General features: G+C 41.4%; 1 protein-coding gene across 1 annotated transcript in view; it reads right to left on the bottom strand.

Annotated features, from left to right (window-relative positions):
* Positions 1-22,584, bottom strand: part of LOC107047820 (protein apterous) — a 55,944-nt gene that overhangs the window by 4,715 nt on the left and 28,645 nt on the right. The window contains exons 2-5 of the mRNA XM_015270664.2: positions 19,339-19,624; positions 18,844-19,258; positions 3,676-4,226; positions 188-402 (exon numbers count right to left, since the gene is read on the bottom strand). Coding sequence (XP_015126150.1) covers positions 188-402; positions 3,676-4,226; positions 18,844-19,258; positions 19,339-19,501 — 1,344 coding nt within the window. The 5' untranslated portion in view covers positions 19,502-19,624. The remainder of the gene's footprint in view (positions 1-187; positions 403-3,675; positions 4,227-18,843; positions 19,259-19,338; positions 19,625-22,584) is intronic.

The following is a 22,584-nucleotide window of genomic DNA, read 5'->3' as shown; positions in this document are numbered from 1 at the left end:
GAGAGAGAAAGAGAGAGAGAGAGAGAGAGAGAGAGAGAGAGAGAGAGAGAGAGAGAGAGAGAGAGAAGGCCGAAGGAAGTACAGAAAATCTCAGCTTGTCAAAGTGAAAAGATAGAGTACAAAAATTGTCGGATAAGTTGTTGTATCTGTGGCTCTACTAATGGATGAAAAAAATAATACCGCTCACCTGTAGTACCCTCTTTGGCAATCCGGTCTTCTGGGAAAGCTGCTTGAGATCCTTCGCGTCGGGATTGTGATTGATGGCGAAGTAACTCTTCATCGTCCTCAACTGATGATGCTTGAAGCTCGTTCTCATGCGTTTCGTTCGGCTATTTGAGCCAGGCATACCCGGTGTACCAGGACCTCTACCAAATGGCATATCAATGTAATCCGAGTTGAGGTCTGCAAATGAATGAAGAGAAAATTGCACATTAAGACAATTGGCCGTGAGTTTGAATGCCTTATTCATCAAGTTTACATGAGACATTAGAATAATTGACACATGACTGATCAGCCTGAGGGACGTTAAAATGCCCACAGTGGTGGCATTCCTCTTCCTGTAGTTGTATTGCATGCTTACAAACTATCCAGACCTAACATAGAGTTGTAATTGGCCGTGTATACTCGGCTCGTGCATACTCTTTCGCATACTGGCTATCACTCCCTTCTTTTGGCCTTCCTCGTTTGCACTCTCAAGGAGCTAATGAGCCGTGATACGCATCAAACAGCGTTAGGAGTCGTCTTTAAAACCATAGTCTTCTCTCGGTATAGCGTGTTTGTGTGTAAGTTTGACCACCGACGGACATCCCTACCAGTCTGCCAATTGCTACGAAATCCCATTCACGCTTTACGTAATTGATGTAGAAAAACAACCGTCGAATCTAATTGTCATCAATTGAATTCTTTTTCCAAACGTGATGCCAGACTGTTGCATCACACCAACTGTCCCATTCCTGTTATCCCAAAACGAATCTGTATGATCAGAGCTCCACTCATGATAATGCATCAACGCCACTCGGGTTTTACCTCATGCTTGGTGCAAAACCAACGAGGTTTGCTTTCTCAAATCACCAAAGAAGCGATTCCGCACATTTCCAAATCGGGCCACACTCAGCATTCGCATCACGCAGACAGTTCTTTAACGAAAAGAGAGACGTTCTTTAACGAAAAGAGTTGAGTAAAATCGTTTATACGTGTTGTGCCCCGCGAGAAAATCGTTTAGAGAGGTGTGGAAAGCCATTGTTTCCCACGGTCAGCTGCGAAGGAACAGGTTTGAAGATTGAATTTTCGAGTGGCTCCAACCCACGTTAGGGCACACAGTCGCAGTGATAAAATGAGAGGCGAGTGCCCAGTGGTGGTGGTGAAACAGAGTACGATGAGGTTGTGAAGAAAGATGGAAAAAGGATGAAGAGCCCTGTTGGATCGTACTCGTGAATTTATGTCGACTGGACAAATTTTATCAGGGTTCGGTGGCAAACGCCGAACGCCCACGCTTACCGTAAATCACCGAGGGTTCTCACCACCAGTGCATACACTCTCGCAAAACGTGCTACACATACTGTTGAATGATAAAGAGAGAAAGATTATACAACAATCCAGAGCGGTTAATGTTTCGACCTTGACGACAACATAGGAATCGCCGATTCGTTGCATACACGTGAATAACGTTTGAATTTTTCAAAGGGATGAGAGAGAGGGAGTGAAAATTAGTGTGTTGGGTGCTGAGTCTCGCCCCTTGTACCAGGCCTGCTAGATTGTGATCGTACGTGTCCACGGCAGCGTAAGCCTTATCCATGTTGTGAGAAGAGAACAAGGAAGGGAGGAAAGGGATAACATGAGACGCCGAGTGTTGATCACCATTGAAAATTGCAGGATATCTGCCCATCACTTCCAGCTGGAGATAGATCATCAAACCGATCTGTTGGAAAGCGATTAATCAAGGAAGGAAACTATATCCAATGGTCAACACCAGTTATTTATATTTGTTTAGTGGTTTACTGGTGACAAACCATGACATCCGTTATCACCCAGACGCAACGAGAGTATCTCTTACTCGGTACCCCTTCCGACCACTGAACGGCCAGTCAACCGAAAACGATTGACTCAATCCAATCGGAAAACCAACAGAGTTCGATCAAGAAGCCAGACGAATGAGAACACAAAAACATTTGTAACAAATCTAACGTGGAAAAAACCCACAACAAGAACGAAGCGAAAGTGTTCTGAATACCTTGGAAGAAGGAAATGATTCGAAATCTTGAATACAGCACACTGATAACCGAAAAAAAGTCAAGAGGGAGAGATGACACAAGTACCACGAAAGAGCGGCCGCTCGAAATACACCGTGGAGCAATTTTACGGACTGCCAAGTGCTGCACATAAGGAGGCAAGTTGCGTGAACCGAAAACACCTACTTTTTCATGTCCTTTTTATCTTTCCAATTCTCCCTAAGCGCACAGTACTCCCTAATGTTCCGCTTTGTCTTTGGTCCCAGTGTCTGGGACATGGTAATGATGCGAGTAATGTCACTCTTTTTTCATAGGGAACACGTGCGAATGAGTGTTGCTCTAATCGAATGGAATAACAGCCGGAAAATTCTGCAAGGTTTCCCTCAAAGAGAGACGTCTGACCTACAGGCTTATAATTAGCAACATTCAACAGTGGTTCTTCCACTGTTAATTCCAGCGAACGGTCGACAATCATTACATTTGTAATATTTTGTAATATTATCAGAATGTGCACCTTTCTATTACTATGGTTTTATTATCTTGATTGAAATTTAAAAATAATAAAATAATTCATAATTTAAATTTTCTATTAACTATTGAGTAAATAATTCTAAACTTCATGAAAGGATTTTTCGATTAGACTTGTAATGGTCAAACTTCTGACACGATTACTGGTGGATAGATTATTTTGGAATTTTAACATTCGAGTGATGATTAATTTGGTAATTGACTAGAAAACGAACGTGCGCTTCCCGCGCGCATACATAAGCTAGTGGTTTATTGTGTTTACATCCTTTCATTTATTTTTGAAAATAGTAAAAGTAATAATAAACAATCACACGAGCATATAATTTAATGTCACGTTTCTACCATGAATTTTTACAGCTAGAATTATATTATTTCACACTAAATGATTGCTTCATATCACAAGATAGTTAAATTGTTCCATAAAGTATCCAGAACAGAATCCATTCATTAGTTAATCTTTGCTAAAGATTCTGGATTATACAAAGCTTTTTTTATCTCTCTAAAAGAAGATAATTTTTCAATTTTTCATTTCTATCATCATATATGTATAAACAAATATATTCAGAAAATATCTTTTTAAAAAGGAATATAAAACAAAGATTTGTATAATCTAGGATCTTAAGCAAAGATTATCCTTGTTCCTAGGCTTAAGGTTATCCCTGGCAAAATAGATTGCTGACAAAAAAGGTGACACCAATTTTTGAAAAGAAGAAAATTATTGGGTAATATTATCGGTCAACATAAGCTAAATTTAACTTATTTTGAAATTGATGATTGTTCCGATCCCTGATTAATTCCACATTACATCCGACGAGAACATCAAATCGATTATCTCAAATACAATCAATTCTTCATTGACCACCTAATCGAAAAATGATGATATCATCCGAACAAATGAATAAAAAAAAATTGAACTCACCAAGACTAGCTGTCATCGCCTCTAAATCCTTCGGCTTCCTTTTTCTGGGTCTCCCTTTTTGTCTGGGTGGAGGTACTCCAGCATTGGCTCCCACCGTGGAAGCGGCACCATTGAAGTACGGCACCTTCGGTGGTGAGCCAGCATCAGGCCCAGAAGGCGTCGACGGTTGCAGAGGAACGGGACTAGCATGCGTCAACTGATGTGGATGTTGCGGATGCATCGAGTGATGTGGATGTGGTGGTATATGATGTGGCTGATGATGCAGAAATTCAGGTGATGGAAATGACTGGCCAGGATAATGAGGACCCGGTGGATAAACTGGTACTGGTGGACTCTGGGATGGATGCAACTCAGCTCCCATCTCATAATGCAGACGACAAAGTACAGCGCCATCTCTCATACCAAAGTGATCGCCCTTTGTCAATGGTACAGTACAGGCTGCACAGGAAAAACATCGAACATGAAACACCAGATCTCTCGCTCGCATCACCAATTCTGATGCCAAAATTGCCGCTTGACATCTTGCACATCGTTTCATGCTGCCGAACATTCTGAAAGCAGAGGGAATACAAAGGACGTTACAACGTTAACTCTACAAGAGACTTTTGTATTATACTGGGAGACATTGAAAGTGGTGTAGGCGTTTGTAGATAAACCAGAATCCGAAATGGATAAGGCACGTTTGAGAGCAGGCATTTCCCACAGATGTTGTTAGGAGAGTGGTTTGGAGAAAAGAGAAGAGACTTTCTGAAAAGAAAGTGGGGAACGATCGATACGTATATTTGTGTGATATCAGTTACCAGTGGCGGTATGCTGAAGACAAGCGGCATAAGGAGGCGGAAGGGAGGATATCAACGATACACGAGAACTGGCCGACATCGCTACTGCATTAGCGGCACCCTACAGTCTCCATTACGAACGGCACAAAGGAAGAACTCTCTATCTTCCCTGCTATCAAACTCCTGGCTACCTACTCCCTGCCCTTATCTCAGCCTCCAAATATATTGCAGCTTTCGGCGGCCACTGGACGACTAGATGGAGACGTACCCAATCTTTATAAAGTAGCGGTGTTAGTTTCGGATTCTCCCTCGGTTATGGGGCGTTTACAAAATCATTTGGAAAAATAACACAGCTGTCAACATTCTAAAAGATTAGCTCCTAATGAATGACAAAGCTCTCTTGACTCGTAACACACGGTTCAGCCGTGCTTCATTGTCATCAGTCTCAATCCTGTCAATACGTGGTCCGTTACCCTCGGCCCGGGAGGTCGTGGTTAGACATACACATTTTTTTTCTTTTCACCTAATCGTATCCGACATTGAATTACGTAATCGCCCCGAGTCCAGTTGGTCTCTGGTCATAACCCCAGTGTTGCAGAGACCTGTAGATACAGCCAAAGCGCCTATTGCCGCTTTCTTTTCATTCATTTCTTTTTCCCTCATTCCTAAAGACCCACGGCAAAAGGCGATGAATGAGCGAACCCAGGAATAACCTCATTCAGATGTTTCGTTGCGGATGCGGTTGCCTGCAGGGGCGACCCGCAGAGTTTTACAAGTATCGCCATATGCGTTACATTATTATACAACTTGTGGAGCCTCAGCTATGGCTCACCCCTACGTCCCTCATTCTCTCACTCTCTCATTCGCCTAAGTCTAGTAACATCTGAAGCCTTGGCTTGCTAAACAACAAATCTCTCACAAAGACTTCGGAAATCTTTTATAATAATCAAAAGGCGAGGCGTGTTGTATGTGAGGACCACTTGCCGAGCGTTCGCACACTGTATTAATGTTTCATTTCTCTCCTTTAAAATCTCACGTTTTAGCACGTGGTGTCTCCGTACGGGGTGTGTCCACGGGTTTCTTGTTCACAAGGATCTCAAGTAGACCATCTAGAATTTCAAAATTCCAGAGTGTCCGTAATCATGTCTTCATGATATATATTCGTTTCTCCTTTATTCCCCTTCGATCTGACACGGAGAAAAAAGTTGGAGAAAAATTAGCAAACAAGTCGAGAAACTGTGGAGCAAATACCATTTCTAGATTTTTTTTCATCCTATATCGGGGCACCAATTCCGAGACGAATTGTGAATTTTTCTCCGCTGACTGGGGAAAAGTTACTTAATGCAAGGGCCATTTGTACCTAAACTGGAAAATATACCATTTATGCTATACTGTTAGAAAATTGCTCTTTAAATTTCAAATGAAAAAGTTTGAAATTTTTAGCAACGACATCGTTACATGAAATTCTTGGATGTTTCCTCATTGATGAATCAGTTAATTTCTTGAATATTCAAGCAATTCTCGATTTTCAGGTCCGTACGACACTAAAAAACCTTGAAATTATTGAAAATTCAGGCAACACCTTTTCTGAATTCTCAATCTATTGAAAATTGAATTGTATGTGGTGTTCAAATTTCACGATGCGTTTGAAAATTCAAGTTTTCATTGAAAAATCAATCATTGTTTAACATGAAAGACCCAATTTTCTTGAATTTTCAAGATGAATGAGAAATTTAGTGAACGATTTCGTTTAAAATTGAATTCAACCTCACACATCGAAAATTCAGATGACGGTGTGACTGAAATTTCAAGAAATTTCTAAGGGTATTAAAAATTATTCCATAAATTTACGCAATCGGCTGTACTGGGGACAGTAATTTTTGCATTAATAGATATGTTTTCTATATCATATTTACTAGCGGAGGGGGGATTTGGGCCCATCGTTGGGTCAGTCTATACAGTATTATTTAATTTCATTTTCTTCGCCTTTTCCGTCTTCAGGATTAGATTAAGTTAATTCGATGCATTCTTATTCTTCAAATATACGAATGACCGCATCAAATATTTTTTCGAATAATGAAGGAATACCCATCAATTCCATTTCTACCCTTGTCTTTTGATAGAACGATGAATGTAATGAATGAAATTGAACAGCAAAAAAATCTCGAATTGGAGACTGAAAATTTCTAAGAACGGATAATCATCTAGAAAATCGAAAAATTTGTTTTTCTTCATTTGTGTCGGTGGAAACTTAAAATTATTATTTTTTCTTCAAATATGGGAAGGATATGAATATTTTCAAGTTGTATGATCTCATTTTAACCAGAAAAAATGAAAAAATGCAAAATAACGTGGGCGGGAAGGAATAAAAAAAATTAATTTTTCAATGTCTCCGGAAAGTTTTAAAATCGATATATTTTTTCGAATAATGGGAGAATACCCATAAATTCGATGTCTATCTTTGTCTTTCGATCGAATGAATAGAATAAATGACAAAAATTAAGAATTGGACTAAAAATTTTATGCGATTATTATTACGTCATAATTCAACTTTTCTCTCCGCAGCAATTTTTTTCAATAATTTTGCCGAGCATTATTTAACGTTCGAACAATTTTCTCTGAAAACAATAACAAAATGCACCAAACCAGGCGACTTCTCGTGTTAACACTAGAATTTTCCTTCCGCTTTATTAAAAAAATGAACGGCTCCATATAAACATTTCTCGTACATTCCTCTCCACACAGTCATTCATCAGACCCCTGGTTTGATGTTTCAAAAAACTCCCTTCATTTCAACTTTTATCATATTTTAATATGCCCATGTAACACGTTTTATTTTATGAATGATGCAGCATCCACCGGTTGACTCTCTGTCGCACGTATGCAGTTGGACACCGCTGCGCGTGGGACGTTGTACGTGACTGCTACTCCCTTCTTGATCGCCCTCTCCTCCCCCCGCATTAATCTAGATCATGGCATTATATTACCAGCATCTTCTTATTGGCATACCGTGTCCCTAAAGCGTTGCACGACATTTTATTTTATTCCCATTCGACTTACGAGATGCATGGAGCACTCAATTCTCCTCAATACTTTTATTTCCACAATATCTCTCAGTTAATTCTTGGATCGATGAACGAGTGGTCAGCGAATAATGCAATTTTGAAATAATATAAAGACTATTCAACAGAGGTTATAAAATATTCACGTATATATGGTCGAAGTATTCCTTACCCTGTCTCTTCCATCTTCTTATCGCCCCACGTTCTAGAAGGGGAGGGGGGGGGGAGGGGGGAGAGAGATCGGGGAAGGTTATTCGCGATGCATTTTAATTACAATTCCCCAGGTTATTTCGTTCGCTCCTTCGTCCTCCCCCTGTGCTACCTCTTTCTTGCCACTGGTCTTCCTTATCGAAGAAATAATAATTTACAGTGTCGGATCCACTGTGAGAGAGGGCCACAAATGCGTCATCCCAGAGAGGACAGGGGGGGAGGAAACAGGTTGCAAAATACAGTACCATGGTGCCAGTGGTTTTAATCGTGTACATATACACAAGGAATAGCAACTACCACCTCGTGTCCTCCCAGGGTTCAGACATTTGCCGGCTGACTAATGCGACGGCAACACGACATCGTAAAGTGCGTTTGGGATCTGTATCGCGCTGTAAGTATCATAAGAACTTTTCCTTTTATTATTTCTATGTTGAGCCTTTAATCCCAAACGACAAGTCGTATCTGAGTGATATTTCTTGATGACAAGAAAATTTTTTCAGTTTATCAACAGCCTGGTCCCCTCCAGCCAACATCGTGAGCTTTTTATTCGCATTGCGCAAATATTCAAGCGTGTTTAGATTTATAAAACACTTGATATAAAGTACAGCGTGCTTTATAAGGCATAAAGCCAAGGTAACCCGATACTTTTTAGCGAGAGTAGTTTATGGTGGTGACACTCTTGCAATATTTGCGTGAACAACGGGATGAGAGAGGTGAACATGACCTTGTAACTTGGTGTTTATCCCAGGAGAGGGACCCCGCCCTCCTGTGGTGCTACGCCGAATTGCCCTAACATGGCGATGAGCAACGATCTGCTACTAATAAAAGAGTAAAACGAAGATAAAGTGAGGTGAAATGCACTTTTGGATTACTTTATTTGATGATTTCAGAGAAAAAATGGTCTCTTTCTATCTGTATAACTGGCAATAAAGTCAACACTCAGACCAGACAAGCCACCAAAATGGCGTTGGACTCTGTTTATGACTTGAGAGAATCCGAAACAGATTGCTCGGCGGGGATTTGAAGCGGACAATGAGGCGGTATGTATGAGCCCGGCATAATGTACACATGTTGTGCTTGTTTTCTGAGGGTATTTCTACCAGTGGTGATCATACAGATGATGCATGGCCACTGGTGGCCGCAGGTGTCGCCTGTACAAATGCGTTCATCGGGCTATCTCACGAGATCTACTACATCGTGATACTGGGCCAGTCACCTCCCGTAGTTATCCCTATCTGTATTCAACACAGTGAGATATTAATCATTCGTTATCTGTTTTAGGTGGAACAATCATCTTTGTTTTATCCTGCAGAGGATTCTTAACTGCTGCTGGACAGTCTTAGGACGGACTAGGATAGCTGGGGCCTGTACCGCCCAGCGGGTAATACTGCCCACCCGTATTTCGCAGGATTGACTGAGAAAAAAATTGTTTTGTGTTTTTATTATGCAAATATTTGATAACAACAAGTAATTTCAACAGAAATTTTCAATTTCTCCCGTGGAAACATTGTTAAAAAAATCCAAATCATTTTCTATCAAATTGTTAAAATATTTCGATCCCAGAATTTAAGATTTTTCAAATTTTCAGTTGGTTCCTGATTGACTGGAGTGCGAAATATATGTTAGTTGTACGTTTCCACATCCATTGCGACCTTTTCAATAGCAGAAAAATCGCTTTATCAGTTATTGGCTGTTTTAGCAGCTTCCGCGTTTGTGGGTTATTCCGCCCAGACTTTGTGGGTAATACCGCCCAGGGTTTCTATAGGGCTGCTATAGAAGCTACTCTGCAGCTACACTGGTAGAACGGATTAGTTATCGTTAACGAATGGATTTTGGTTGCAGTTAGGGTCTATTCGGTCTCACCAAATGTTCATTCGTTAATAGTTAACGAATGTATATTTGAGGAGCCTTGTTTGACTTGACTTTCGCCATTCAAGTGAACCATTCGTTAACTATTAACGAATATTCATTTGGTCATATTCAACTCTACCATTCGTTAATAGTTAACGAATCTCGTTTGGAATAAATGAATCATTCTATCAGTGTAGAGGACGGTCGAGTGACAGCTCGATTGTTTGGGGTAGTCGGTGGTCACTGGAACATCGGGTAAATTCAGGATAATTTATTATTATTCACGTGAAATCTTTCTCAAAATGGAACCAAAGAATGGAAACGAAGGATGAAAATAGGAAAAATTAGAATAGTTGGTCTGCATTGGTCAAAAAAGTCATCAAACAAGGTGGGCGGTATTGGACGCATACCGGGCGGTATTACCCTCAAAGTTCGATTCCATCGCTCGCTGGCCGATGGCAATTGGATTACATAGTTAAATATGTTTAATGTTCATAAAAAATCTGTCTGCTTCACATCTTCGAGTAAACGCCTCGAAGAAGCCATTCTCATCGTTTATGACTTCTTGTAGAGTGCGAGCACTGTTAAAAATTTTTGTCTGAAATATCCGGTACTCTTTTCGGAAAATTTTATCGAATTTAATTACCACTGCAGATTCAAGGAATTTCGTCATTGAAAATTTAGAATTTCGTGGAAAAATCGCAGAGAACTGTAAATTTCAGTTCCATTTTTCCCTGAAAACAAATAGAAAACCAGAAAATTTCGGTAAATATATTCTTGAATTTTCAGGACAGTGACACTGAATGCGATTTAGGGGGAAAAAAGCATGAACTTTCAGATTTCACTGAAAATTCAATGTAATTTCGCACTAAATATTCAGATTAGATTGGAAATTCAAATAAATTAAGGAATTCTCGTCTTGATGCGGCTTAAAATTCAGAAATTTTACTGAATTTTCAGTGAAACCTGAAATTTCATTATTTTTTCTCCTAAATCACATTCAGTGTCACTGTCCTGAAAATTAATAGTCACTGTCCATGAAATTTGTTTTTTTTTCCGACAGTGAGCTTGGAAAAAAAAGACTCATTTCGCTCAGGTGGGCGGTGCATGCACCAGCTACCCTATTTGTGGGAAATTTCTGGGTCTGTGCATGTCGTGGAGGTTTTAGAATTGTTTCCAAAATTTTTCCCCCGAAAATGCCCTCACCACGGACACTTGGACATTCGTGGGCAAAGAGTTGGGTGAAAGAATCTGAGAAATACTGCGACATCGTGGCGGCTACCGATGATGCATGCCCCCGGGTGTCAGCTATGTCACGGCACCGCGGTGGTATTATGTTACCCTGCTCCCTCGGCAGGGTCGTGACTCCGTCATATTTATGCCCATGGCTACTTTTTCCACCGAAAATCCCGACGGGACGCCACACGAGATATCTACCCATGGAATTCCGTGGAATTTTTATAGACTACTTTCTTTCACTCCCGCGGTCATTGAACAAAATGTCCCTCCGTTTTTCTTCAAACACGCTTGTCTCTCTCATAAACACATTTTGGGGGGGGTTCAATCTGACGGTTTAATGCCCAGACGTCAACATCGGTTTGTCCGTGATAAGTTTCAACGATGGGGTATTGGGTTGCTCTCACGGAGTCTCTCGCACACACTGGGCCGCAGCATCTTAATTATGAGTGTTAAATTATGAGCAAGCTTCTGGGCGCTGAAATATTTGTGCGTTCACCAGCAGAGACGTCCATAGGGGGGTTATGGCTCAATTACCACTCGCTGTTTTCTTTGATTATAGGCGTTGATTTAAGACAGCCAAAGTTCCTGCCCCGCTTAAAGTGCCCTCTCGCGCCACTTTTGGTTTGGCCGAATGGGGATTTATAAGCACCTTCTGGTTCATGTGGATTTTTTCACAGCAAAATGTTAACGCCCGCAGCGATACTCCCCCCCCCCCCCCCCCCCCCCCCCCCCCCCCCCCCCCCCCCCCCCCCCCCCCCCCCCCCNGCGCGTTAATGTTTTATGAAGAGGAAAGACTGAGGGAGAAAAAGAATAACGTGTTTGCGTTTTGTTGGTATCTGTCATGGGAACAGGAACGCGGGACACTTTAGTTCTCCCGCGAAAAACCAAGAGCGTCTCTATCAAGATGGGCTCGGATCCGCTGATGATAGATAGACCGTGGAAGTCGAGTTCAGTCATCGTGGAGGAACACGCGATGCACTCTCTTATCCGCTTGGAACGGGCTTCTTGGGAGGGACGAGGAGGCGCGCAAATACTTCAACTTTTGTGTTATACATCCCTGGGTATATCCATGTGTGGGGTTTAATAAGAGTGGGCCCCCGTGGTGATGCCCAGTCTCTTGTTTTATATGTGTGGATCTGGCCAGGCACGCCATCTTCGCGATGCGTGACCACTGCCACCCCGGTATTATCCAGGAAGTGGTCCGGTGTCTCATTCGCATCAACGCGTATTCTGCATCTTTCGGATTTTGATTTTCGAAGAGGTCAAGAGATGATGTTGGATCTAGCTCGGAAAAAAATTCGGGGATAGGTGTTTCAATTCGAAGATGATTGTTTTGTATCAGTCCGGGTTGTAGCAAGCCCTCTTAAGTGTAATATAAAGGTCAGGCACTAAGTTTCCGAATATAAGGGTAAAAAAGTGGAGGTTAAAAAATGAGGAGCAGAATATTAAGGTCCGATATTGAGACCGAGATGAGATAAATCGACTCGGAGTCATCACGAACGAAGTCGATACTGCCTATTTCGAGACTGAGATGAGAACAAAGATTTTCATGGTCATTGAGACCGATATCATCTCTCCAAAGTTTTGTCTCGTAAAGTGTCTCACGGCATCAATAACCAAGTCGTTGAGTTTACCTGCGACGGATTTTCGACTCGGACTATTATACAGTACCTTTCCGTTACTTGTGTTCTCGGAACAAATGAAATTATTTCTGATTAAAGACCTGAGATTACAACGATGACTGGCGATTCTCCTCTCGAGGTGTCAATCTCCCCAGGACTTCCCCTATTCAATTTCGACGCCAGCCACTTTGAATAATCGGAAACTGTTAAAGTACGTGGAGTAAACAGCCCATACATCACCGACACAGGGTCAGGACATGGATTCAAGACTGGTAACGTTACGATCCTCATAGTCGTAAAATTCACCTTTTAATTTATGCCATGAGTCGTGGTTGAATTTACAAGGAAAGAGGTAGCTGAAAGCCACGTCGCAGCGAGTTTACCGTGGAATTATTTATCGAGTGGATATTTTCACTGCCACGATGAAATTCACCCGTGGATATTTATTTTTCTCCTTCAAAGTACGAAAATTTCACGTTTAGATTTTAATATTCACTGCTGTTGACGTGTAAAAATCATCTTGACTGCGCTATAAATTACTTTCACCTCCACTCGCCACTTAGTCCCTTCTTTGTACTCCAATGTTTTTTCATTTTCATTCGCTGTCCGGTCGCTTTATCCACCGATTATTTACGTTATGAGATACGATGATCTATCGATCAATCGGGCCCGTGCCGCTCTTACCGAGCCACCGACGGCGCACCATGTGTGTACGTCAGAATAATTCACCAACGTGAATCGTGCAATTTTAATGCGTACCCGAGTTGCACTTAATGACTGCGATCACCATGAAAGATTGAAGGAACAACTCACTCGGAGAGTTATCGCCAGATAGAAGCTGACCGAGGTGTATTCTCTCGTTGAAAGTAGAATGAATATATCGTATATCCAAGCTGTATATCTGGCCATATACCGGCCAATTGATTCCTTAATTAAATGCAAATTTCAAATTTATTCACTCGGCTATCTCTGATCAATCTCCAAGACTGACATAATGTACAATTCTTTGTCGTTCGTATGATTTCATCAGGCAAAAAGTCAAGCTATTACCGGAATAAACGGATGGCATGAAAATGAGCGTCTACTTGCCACTCAGGTGTTCATCCAGAGTAAAAAAAATACACTCAGCTCGCCAATCCTAATTAATTTATTATGCACTCGGAGGATACCCAGGAGGTGGGGTGACCGGTAACTGCCTGCTGAAGAGTTACTACCAATTTGTCAAGCAGAGGGACGATTTAATGCGCCACTTTGTCGCGACAAACGAGAGGAGTTCATTGTTATATGGCATTACCTCTGTTGGATAATGACAGGGTGAAGATTTACTCGTTTCAATACGCACTGTATCTCAATCCCGTGATAGGCTCATTTACTTCATTCGAAGCATATCTATGACTCGGTTTAATCCACCGTGAGCGATGTATCTCGCTCGTCGATATGCATCTTGTTAAACGATAAATTCTCTAACGACACAGTAGTAATACCGAGCGTTCCATCATCCGTCCCTTCCCGGCGCTATATCGCTGTCCCCCCTCGCCACGTTTGAACCTCTACCTGTAGCTTCTTGCCTCTCCCCAGTTATATATGCGATATGGTATCTCGATATCCCTCAACGATGCATTCCGATCCGTCCTTAAACCGGTTAAACCTCTAGAAACTATCCCAGTTTTCAGGTTAAATTCATCGCAAAATTGTGCACGAAGCACACGGATTCACCATTAATACTCACATGCGAGGCCTCAGCGATGCACTTCCTGAATCGGAAATGTCAAATAATTCATTGCACGTTTCGAACGGTCAATGCTCGTTAACAACGTATCTCTGGATGAACAAGAAAAATGAAACAAAAAAGAAGGATGAAAACAAAACGTTCAAGAACTTGTCTCTTCACGGGGAGAAAAGTTGAGGAAAAATGATCCGGAAAATGATGGAACGGTGGATGGATTTTACGGTTCGGTAATTAAAAATCATTCAACTGAAGAAAATTTGGCGTTTTATGTTGAGGAAAAGAGTGACTTTTGGGGGAGCAATGAGCACATCTCTGCATATACAGTAAATTTTCTGCATGACTTAACTGTTATTGTTCCCCAATCCTTGACGAATAATGATTCAATGTGTATTTTTAGTTTTTATTTCTAACTATTTTGGAGCAGCTACAATTTAAACATTTCGGCACTGTTAGAAAAAAAATGAAATTTCATGGACAGTTGACTACTAATTTTTAGGACAGTGACTCTGAATGCGATTTAAGGGAAAAAAATCATAAAATTTCAGGTTTCAATCAAAATTCAGTAAAATTTCAGAATTTTAAGCAGCATAAAGACGAGAATTCATTAATTTATTTGATTTTCTGATCTAATATGAATAATCAGTACCGAATTACATATAATTTTCAGTGAAATTTGAAATTTCATGATTTTTTCCCCCTAAATCGCATTCAGTGTCACTGTCCTGAAAATTTCTAGCTTTCTATTTATTTTCAGGAAAAAATGGAACTGAAATTTACAGATCTCTTTGATTTTTCCACGAATTTCTGAATTTTCAATGATGAAATTCCTTGAAATTTCAGTGGTAATTAAATTCGATAAAAATTTCCAAAAAGTGTACCGGAAATTTCAGACAAAAAGTTTCAACAATGCGGAGCAGTCATGTGGCAGACAGTAGATTTTTCAATTTTTTTGGTTCAATGAAGACTTTTTCAAGAAAATTTTTTTGTCATCTAAAAATTTTCATCATGATTAATTTCCACTGAAATGTCAGGAGCTTTTGTCATTGGAGAATCAAATAATCTATTGTTTTTCTGTTCAAATGATGTTAAAATCAATAAAATACTTAATTTTTCAGTCCAATTATTCCGTGACAATTCGGAAAAATCCGAAAAATTCAGAGGAGAATTGAAAATTCCTGTCATTTTTCCCCTAAATCGGATTCAATGTCACTCTCACGAGAATTACCCCCATATTTTCCCTGAAATTTCGAAAAATTCTCACAGTGTACCGAATTTTGCTCCCCGATAACTTCCTTCTCCGCATGGAAATTGTCCACCGAGTGAGAGAACATCGAGAACACATTTCGGTTAAATTGTTACATGGAAGAGTTCTCCGAGACATCAAAACCCTGACACTTAACAAACGCACTGAGATCTTATCCCCGCGGTATATGGGGTGGCCATTCGGCTAAAGTGTATCAGACTGATATATATCAGAGTCTCGTACATACGACTCGGTTCACGCTCTGTTCGTTTGACTAGTGTACATAACGTTTCACCGTCTGGGGCTACGGCTATATTGTGAATAAAGACGTAGCCATAGTGAGAGAAAATAATCCAGGAAGTCCTTCTCACTTATGAAAAGAGTCCGAGGGGCAGGCAATGCTCTCTTCGCCAATGTGCTTAAGTATATAGCCAACGATCTCTTTACGCGCAGGCAATTTTTACGACGAAGCCACCCGGGCGGGCCGAGACGTCACGCGAGGTGACGAGAAGAAAAAAAAAATATATCCACGTACGTGTGCAAGTGTGTGCACTATCGACACTGCTAATTTTGGACTCCAATCTGACATCGCAGATCGGTGATGTTGGCGAGGTTAGACCACCGGTGGGGAAAAAAAAGAGGCGAGTAAAAAGTCACTGGTGAAGTTAGATGAACCGATTTCCCGGTAAGCCTGGTCAGAGTGGGAGAAAAACAATGGTGAGGAATTAAAATAAAGTCATTTCCTCTATGTATGTCTGTTGATTTCCAACGTCGGGAGATGTGCAGATGACAAGGGATACTGTTTCCTCACGCGATGTGCCCCTGTAATAACAGTCGAGAGGCCTCTCCTATGCCTGTTCCTCAATTTTTTTTTCTCTTTCAAGTTTACCGAGATCCTACATGCAAAGGTTTCAGATAAGAAGCTTTCGCTCATAACCTGTCGTGACAGGATGTCAAATTTTCACTGCAGGCATGGGGGGTTGGAATCGTACGTAAACACTGCAAACTAAAAATCGCGAGAGGTCAAGTGTCCTTCCAAAAAAAGTATTCCTTTAAGGTGTTTCGTGTGTAGATCACCGGGGGGTGAAACGAAAAGGGAGTCTTATTGTTCTCGAGCCCTGATTTAATCGTTGAGCACGAAATTTTCTCAATTTTCAAGTAACTATTTAAGTGTCCATTTGAACATTTTTTGAATATTGATTTTATTTATCAGATTGATTGATTTTTTCTCATCACCTACGGGTGTCAAATAATTTTTATTGGATGTTATTCTAATTATTAAAATAATATTAAAATGCGTCTCGAGTTGGTAAACCTGTCGAGTGTTTTCTCTCTCTCAGTTCCATGGTCCAACCCATACCTTTCCCATGATGCTCACTGACATTCGAATCACGCGCCTGCGCGTGAGGGCGTAATTGCCCCGAAACTCATAATTTTCCGAATCATTTGTTCAATTAACTTTCTTATCAAATCTGAAAAAAATCTGAAACTTATAGGTGTTCTCAAGAAAGATTTGATTTATCACCCACTAGTTTTTCCTCAATAGTTCATTATTTATTTGGCTGCGATGGAAATTTCCCTAATTGAGAGTGGGGTGACCTTTGTGGTTATAGCTGGAGGGGTTACAAAAACATCCAAATTTCATTATTTCTTTTCTTGAAACTGAAATCCGAAGAAAATGTGCAAGGATTCCAATGTTTTTTCATTATTTTGACTTTTCAACCGAAACACCTTAATCCCCGGATAATGGATTACGCATGCGCAGGGGACACGTGATGGGGCGCGTGCGCGCGAAATAGTATATCAAAGATGTCGCTTCACTATCTTCTCAAGTCTTGTGCCATACAACAATTTCCTCTCCCCTCCTCCAGCTCTTTAACAGTCTCATCGCTTCTTGTTTGCCGTACCCAATCTTTATCTTCCACCGTCTCTCTCTGCCTCTCCGTGTCTTCATTACTGCAAGCCTAAGACCTGCTTCTTATCTAGTCTCTCAATCTATCTGGTATACATACGATACGCTAATGTAATTTTAGCTCCATCCAGCCTGGCTGAGAATTTTATTTTCGAACTCTCTCCATCTGGCTGCAAAAATCGTCAACCGCCCGAAACGCAGCTGAGTTTAAACTATTTGAGGAGTTTTTCCGGGGAACACGTTGGTAATATGGGCAATCATTCAATGTCAGGTTTGAGTTAATGCCAGTTCAGCAAACATGAAACGAAAATTTGTCCACGTGGTACCAATCGAATGGAAATAAAAGGGCGACCCCTACGACAAACACGTGCTCAACTGCGCGCCCAAAATGGTTTTAAAGTACTTGAAGTAAATCTGGATGACATTGGCTTTTGCGTGGTGGAAAATTCTATTTGCGCTGTGATATTGGGTCTTAGAATGGTGACCACTATAACGGAATGGTTTTCATAGCTGAGACAATGGCCTCTAATCTGTCCTTGCAATCGCTTTTGGGGTCGAGGATTTGAATTTCCTGGAAGTATCTGCACTTTTACGGATATACAAAGAGTGTTTAGAGTCACTTAAGTCGCATTTTAAGTGGAAACAAATTCTCTTCTACAATCTCCAAAGAATAAAGCGTAGTTTAGTGGTTGGGGAATTGGAATTTTTTCCATGTAAATTACTCCACACAGAGGCGGATACTTCATGCTGGCAAAACGCATACCCCAAGTGAATGAAAAAGGTGGAGAGAAGCGTTTGCGCTCCTTGGGGCCTGCTTGCAGTAGCCCCAAGTCCACGAACTAATGGTCACGACTCGGCCATTTACCTCCGGCGAAGCGACGATTCACGATAAGTAAATCACCGTCGATCTACATTTCATCACGAGACGAGTGATACCCACGTTAGGTGGAGAAGTTACTGGAGTGGCTATCCTTAACTCTCAGCTACTAATGCATCAAAAATATCCACCAACTCATGGGGCTCATGTTGGTGAATCTCCCAGTGGCCGGACTTTCCGCATTGCAAGGATAGCAATAAACTTTCCAATTTAAATTTAAGGGTCTTCAGTGGAGTTTGTACAACACTCGTTGAGATTTAAACTCGCAACATTGCTCTGGCTTGTGGAGAAGGTCGTTCAAGGTTTTAGACCACGACTGGCGGTTAAATCGCTCTCGTGCCTCGCTTTCGTGAATCACGAGGACAAGACTCAAAGGAGTGTGGGTTATACGCTTCAATGCCGAATCGCTCTTTCATCCGCAAAGTGTAACCTCAGTGGTTACAATTCTCTTCCCCCTTTTTACTCTGCTATTCACGAGTGCAAAAGTACCAAAGCCCAACGAATTGCCGACAGCCGTTGTAAATGGGTCAGCATCGTCAGTATTTGCTCTTCAAGTGGTGAAGTAAGAAATTGGGAAAAGTGGTTTTAACAAGAAAACAGGAGGGTAAAAAAGAGAGGACATTGAGGATGGAGAGCCCACTTACTTGTAGTAATCCTTTTTGCAGTAGATGTTGCCGTCCCTGCTGAAGCAGGTGACCTCGCCGTCGAGGCCCTGACGACAGTGGGAGCACTGCAGGCAAGCGGCATGCCACCTTCTGTCTACCGCCTGTAGATAAAACCTGTCGGATATTCTGAGACCACATCCAGCGCACACGACCCCTGGGACGTCCTCAGCCTGTGACGGTGGTGTTGGTGGTGGTTCCAATTTTGGTATAGCATGTATATCATCGTTATTACGATGATCCTGCTGATTTGTTTGGTGCTGCACTTGCACCTGCGACTGGTGATTGTGCAACTGCTGATTGTGATGACACTGTTGATTCGTCTGCGGTGGCATTGTCAGATCACTAGGATTCTCGTAGCTATTCCGGTAATCGCCACCTGTTTTACGACACCAATCTGAATATCCGTTATGCAGAATGTATTTTGTTTCGTATTTTGATTGTTGAACACTTGATTAATTTGGGATGTTGACTTACCCGGCGATCCGTAGTCCCGCGAGTCGTAGGGGGTTGTCGAGCCGTCGTAACAATTATTATTAGTACCACAGTGTGTTTGATGCAGCGGTGTACGGTGAACACCGTGGTGGTGGGCAGCAGGTGGGCTACAGGGTAGAGTTGTGGGTCTTGCGGCATCACCCATCGACGCCGGGAGACATGGACTAAGGTCTCTCGTTTGATCAACTCCAGGACCCCCTGCGCTCCCTGGCCCACCACCTTGACAGCCCAAAGCCAAGCCGCTTCCACGCTCCTGCGAGCCGGGCGGCTGCTGGAACAAATATATTGAATGAAGCTTTTTTTAGAAATTTGAGTGGCTGATTTTTTCGGACTTTGTTGATCAATTTTTCGGACAATTCGAATTAGTAAAAATAAATAAATGATGGTTCACGTCCATATGTGGGCATCCACATGAAAAGGGCCCACTTTGACGGTATTGGAGTTATGTAGGTTCCGATAATCTTGATCAGATTTCTCACATTTTGAGCCCAAAATCAACCCGATAGAATGAAAACTGACGTCAGTATAGACGATCAAAAAAACAATTTAACATTGGTTTAAATGGGAGATGTGGAGAGAAAAACGTGAATATCTCGGAAACTAGATGCGACAGAGTGGGCCCTTTTCACGTGGACGTACACATATAATAATTAATTATGAGGTGGAATCATGGGATTTTCGACACAGTGAAAGCCACACGGTCTCATGGTCAAATACCGCGACGTTTCGATTAAAATTTAATCTTCATCAGGCTCGAGAAATTAATTACAAGAATTCATCAATTCAAAAATATCAACATAAAAATTGAAAATTTAAATGCATCTGTTACCTAAATTTCAAAAAATTTCTAACAGTGTAATTTTTGCATCCATAAATGTATTTTTTACATCAGTAAGATATCCGCTGAAAATCAGTATTGTCTCACTGAATTACATTTCGCTTCCCGATTACCATTCGTATAGTAAAATTTGTCACGATTTTCGAGGTAATTTTTATCCAACTTTTCTCTCCGTGTAAAACTTTACTTTTTTTGAGAAACGCTTGGATCTTGTATTGACGATTTATCCTGTTCCGACATTAATCAACTCATGTACAGTCGCGGGTTTAAGTTCGTGAACAGCCTGCACTTGCATCCTATGTGTTTTGTTCATGAACTTTAGTACCCGACTGTATAATTCAAGTATCTTTTAAAATACCTCTGAAATCTATAATTCTGTCTCAATGTAATTTACAACTCCTCTCTCATTGAAACCTATCACAGGACATCGTGACTCAATTACAGTTTAATTAATGTGTAATTAATCCTATAAATTATATCCTTTCAGATTTTCAGAGCTTAAGAACACGAAAGCTCGTAATTAAAAAACTCGACAGTTCCAATTCAAAGACTCCCAGTTCTTGTTTCACTTGAAATGATTATACTACAAGTATACTAACATAAACATAAATAAGGATACCACGAGTTAGAATATATTAAAGTTCAAAGCCTGAACTTTGTCATAAATGAAGTCTACGAAGAACTTAGAAGAATTCGACGAACAGTACGTCCAATTCGGTCGGTATTTGGCTATTAATATTCTCCGTGTGGAGACCAAAGTGGTCGTAAAAAGGCGTTAGGTCCAAAACCCACCAAGATGGTCGATTTTTGGCCGCCGTATGCAATATTTAGATCTTTAACCGACCATCGCTATACAGGATGTCCCAAAACGAATCTAGCATATCGTACGGGTAGCTCGGGGAGGGATTTGTGAACGAGAACTGTTTATGAGTTATCAAGAAAAAGAGGACAGTCAATCAACGCTACCCGAGTGGAAATTCCGTTCAGGTCTTGATCAGAAACTGATCAAGTCCGATCCGAAATTCTGATCAGGCGTGTTACGCCTCTGCCTTAGGTTTTTCCACTAGGGTTTCTCCGCCTTCCATCATTAGGCATTAATTAAATTTAATTTTTTGAGAGAAAAAATTAGTAACTTCCTAGCCGGGAATCGAACCCGGGACCTCCCAATGTCGCGTCGGGTGCTCTTATCATCTGAGCTACCAGGACACTTACGAATTTCACTCTCAAATTGACTCACACCCGAGTGGGAATTCCGTTCAGGTCTTGATCAGAAACTGATCAAGTCCGATCCGAAATTCTGATCAGGCGTGTTACGCCTCTGCCTTAGGTTTTTCCACTAGGGTATTGGCGGGGTATTCTCTATCGGGGAATACCCCGATAGAGAGATCATACCACCTTCCATTTAAGATCGAGAGATGATGGCATTGAATATTCAATCGATTCTAATCAATTTAAGGAGAAACGGAACCCTCGCGTCTATATGAATCTTTAGAATTGTGTTTTCTCCTGCAATTATTATTCTTTATTCATTAAACTACTTCATTGACTCAACAATGTGCTAATCGACTCGATAAAGTAATTTCATAGATAGAAATTAATGATTGTAGGAAAAAACACAATTCTTAGATTTGATGTAGACAAAGGGGTTCCGTCTCCCCTCAACAAACGAATGACATTATTCCTGAAGAGACAACGGAAGTTTCAAGGCAGCAAAAATGATTATTACATTTCCTCGAACTCATTGCGATTGAGAGCAAGTGACAGTTATATTTAACAAATATCTAGAACTTCTCTGTGAAAATTCTGCATTCATGCAGCTGACACATCTCACGCAAGACGAGATCGGTTTTGCGATAAAATGTCGATATTCCCTCACTGCGAGGAACACCTCAGCAAACATCGCTCGAGTCAATCCTATTCCAATCCAAGCCTCAGCCTTCCTAAAGCCAAAACCTCCACCGTATTTTTCCCCCACGTCAATACATACACTCCATCCAGACTCGGCCTCCGACTATTTTCCATGCCCTTGCAAATCCGCGTAAATATACATGCGAATAAGAAATGGAGGATTTACAAAGAAGGATAGGGAAACGAGGGGAACGAGGAATGGGGTATAGAGTCAAAAGGAGGAGGTTGTAAGAATGGCCGAGGCGAGGAGAAGTGACGGTAGGTTACGCCGTGTGACAGCCGCACGCCAGTAGACGCTGATGGATGTCGCAAGCCCGAGCGCATGCGCGATCACCCTATAAGGTGCCTCAACCGCCGGCCAATCCGAGAGTCACCACCGTGTGTTTCAACTGTCAGCGCGCACGGCGCGCGGCTTCTCTCGGTGTGCCGCGACATAAATTATCGTTTCACTCTTTTACCCTCTTCCCGCCCCCCCCCCTTTG

The sequence above is a fragment of the Diachasma alloeum genome, unplaced genomic scaffold (genome assembly GCF_001412515.2).
Source record: "Diachasma alloeum isolate Michigan unplaced genomic scaffold, Dall2.0 Dall_scaffold_78908, whole genome shotgun sequence".
In the NCBI taxonomy this organism is placed as follows: domain Eukaryota; kingdom Metazoa; phylum Arthropoda; class Insecta; order Hymenoptera; family Braconidae; genus Diachasma; species Diachasma alloeum.
Note: the sequence above shows the minus strand (reverse complement) of the source record. Positions and strands in the feature narration are given on the sequence as shown.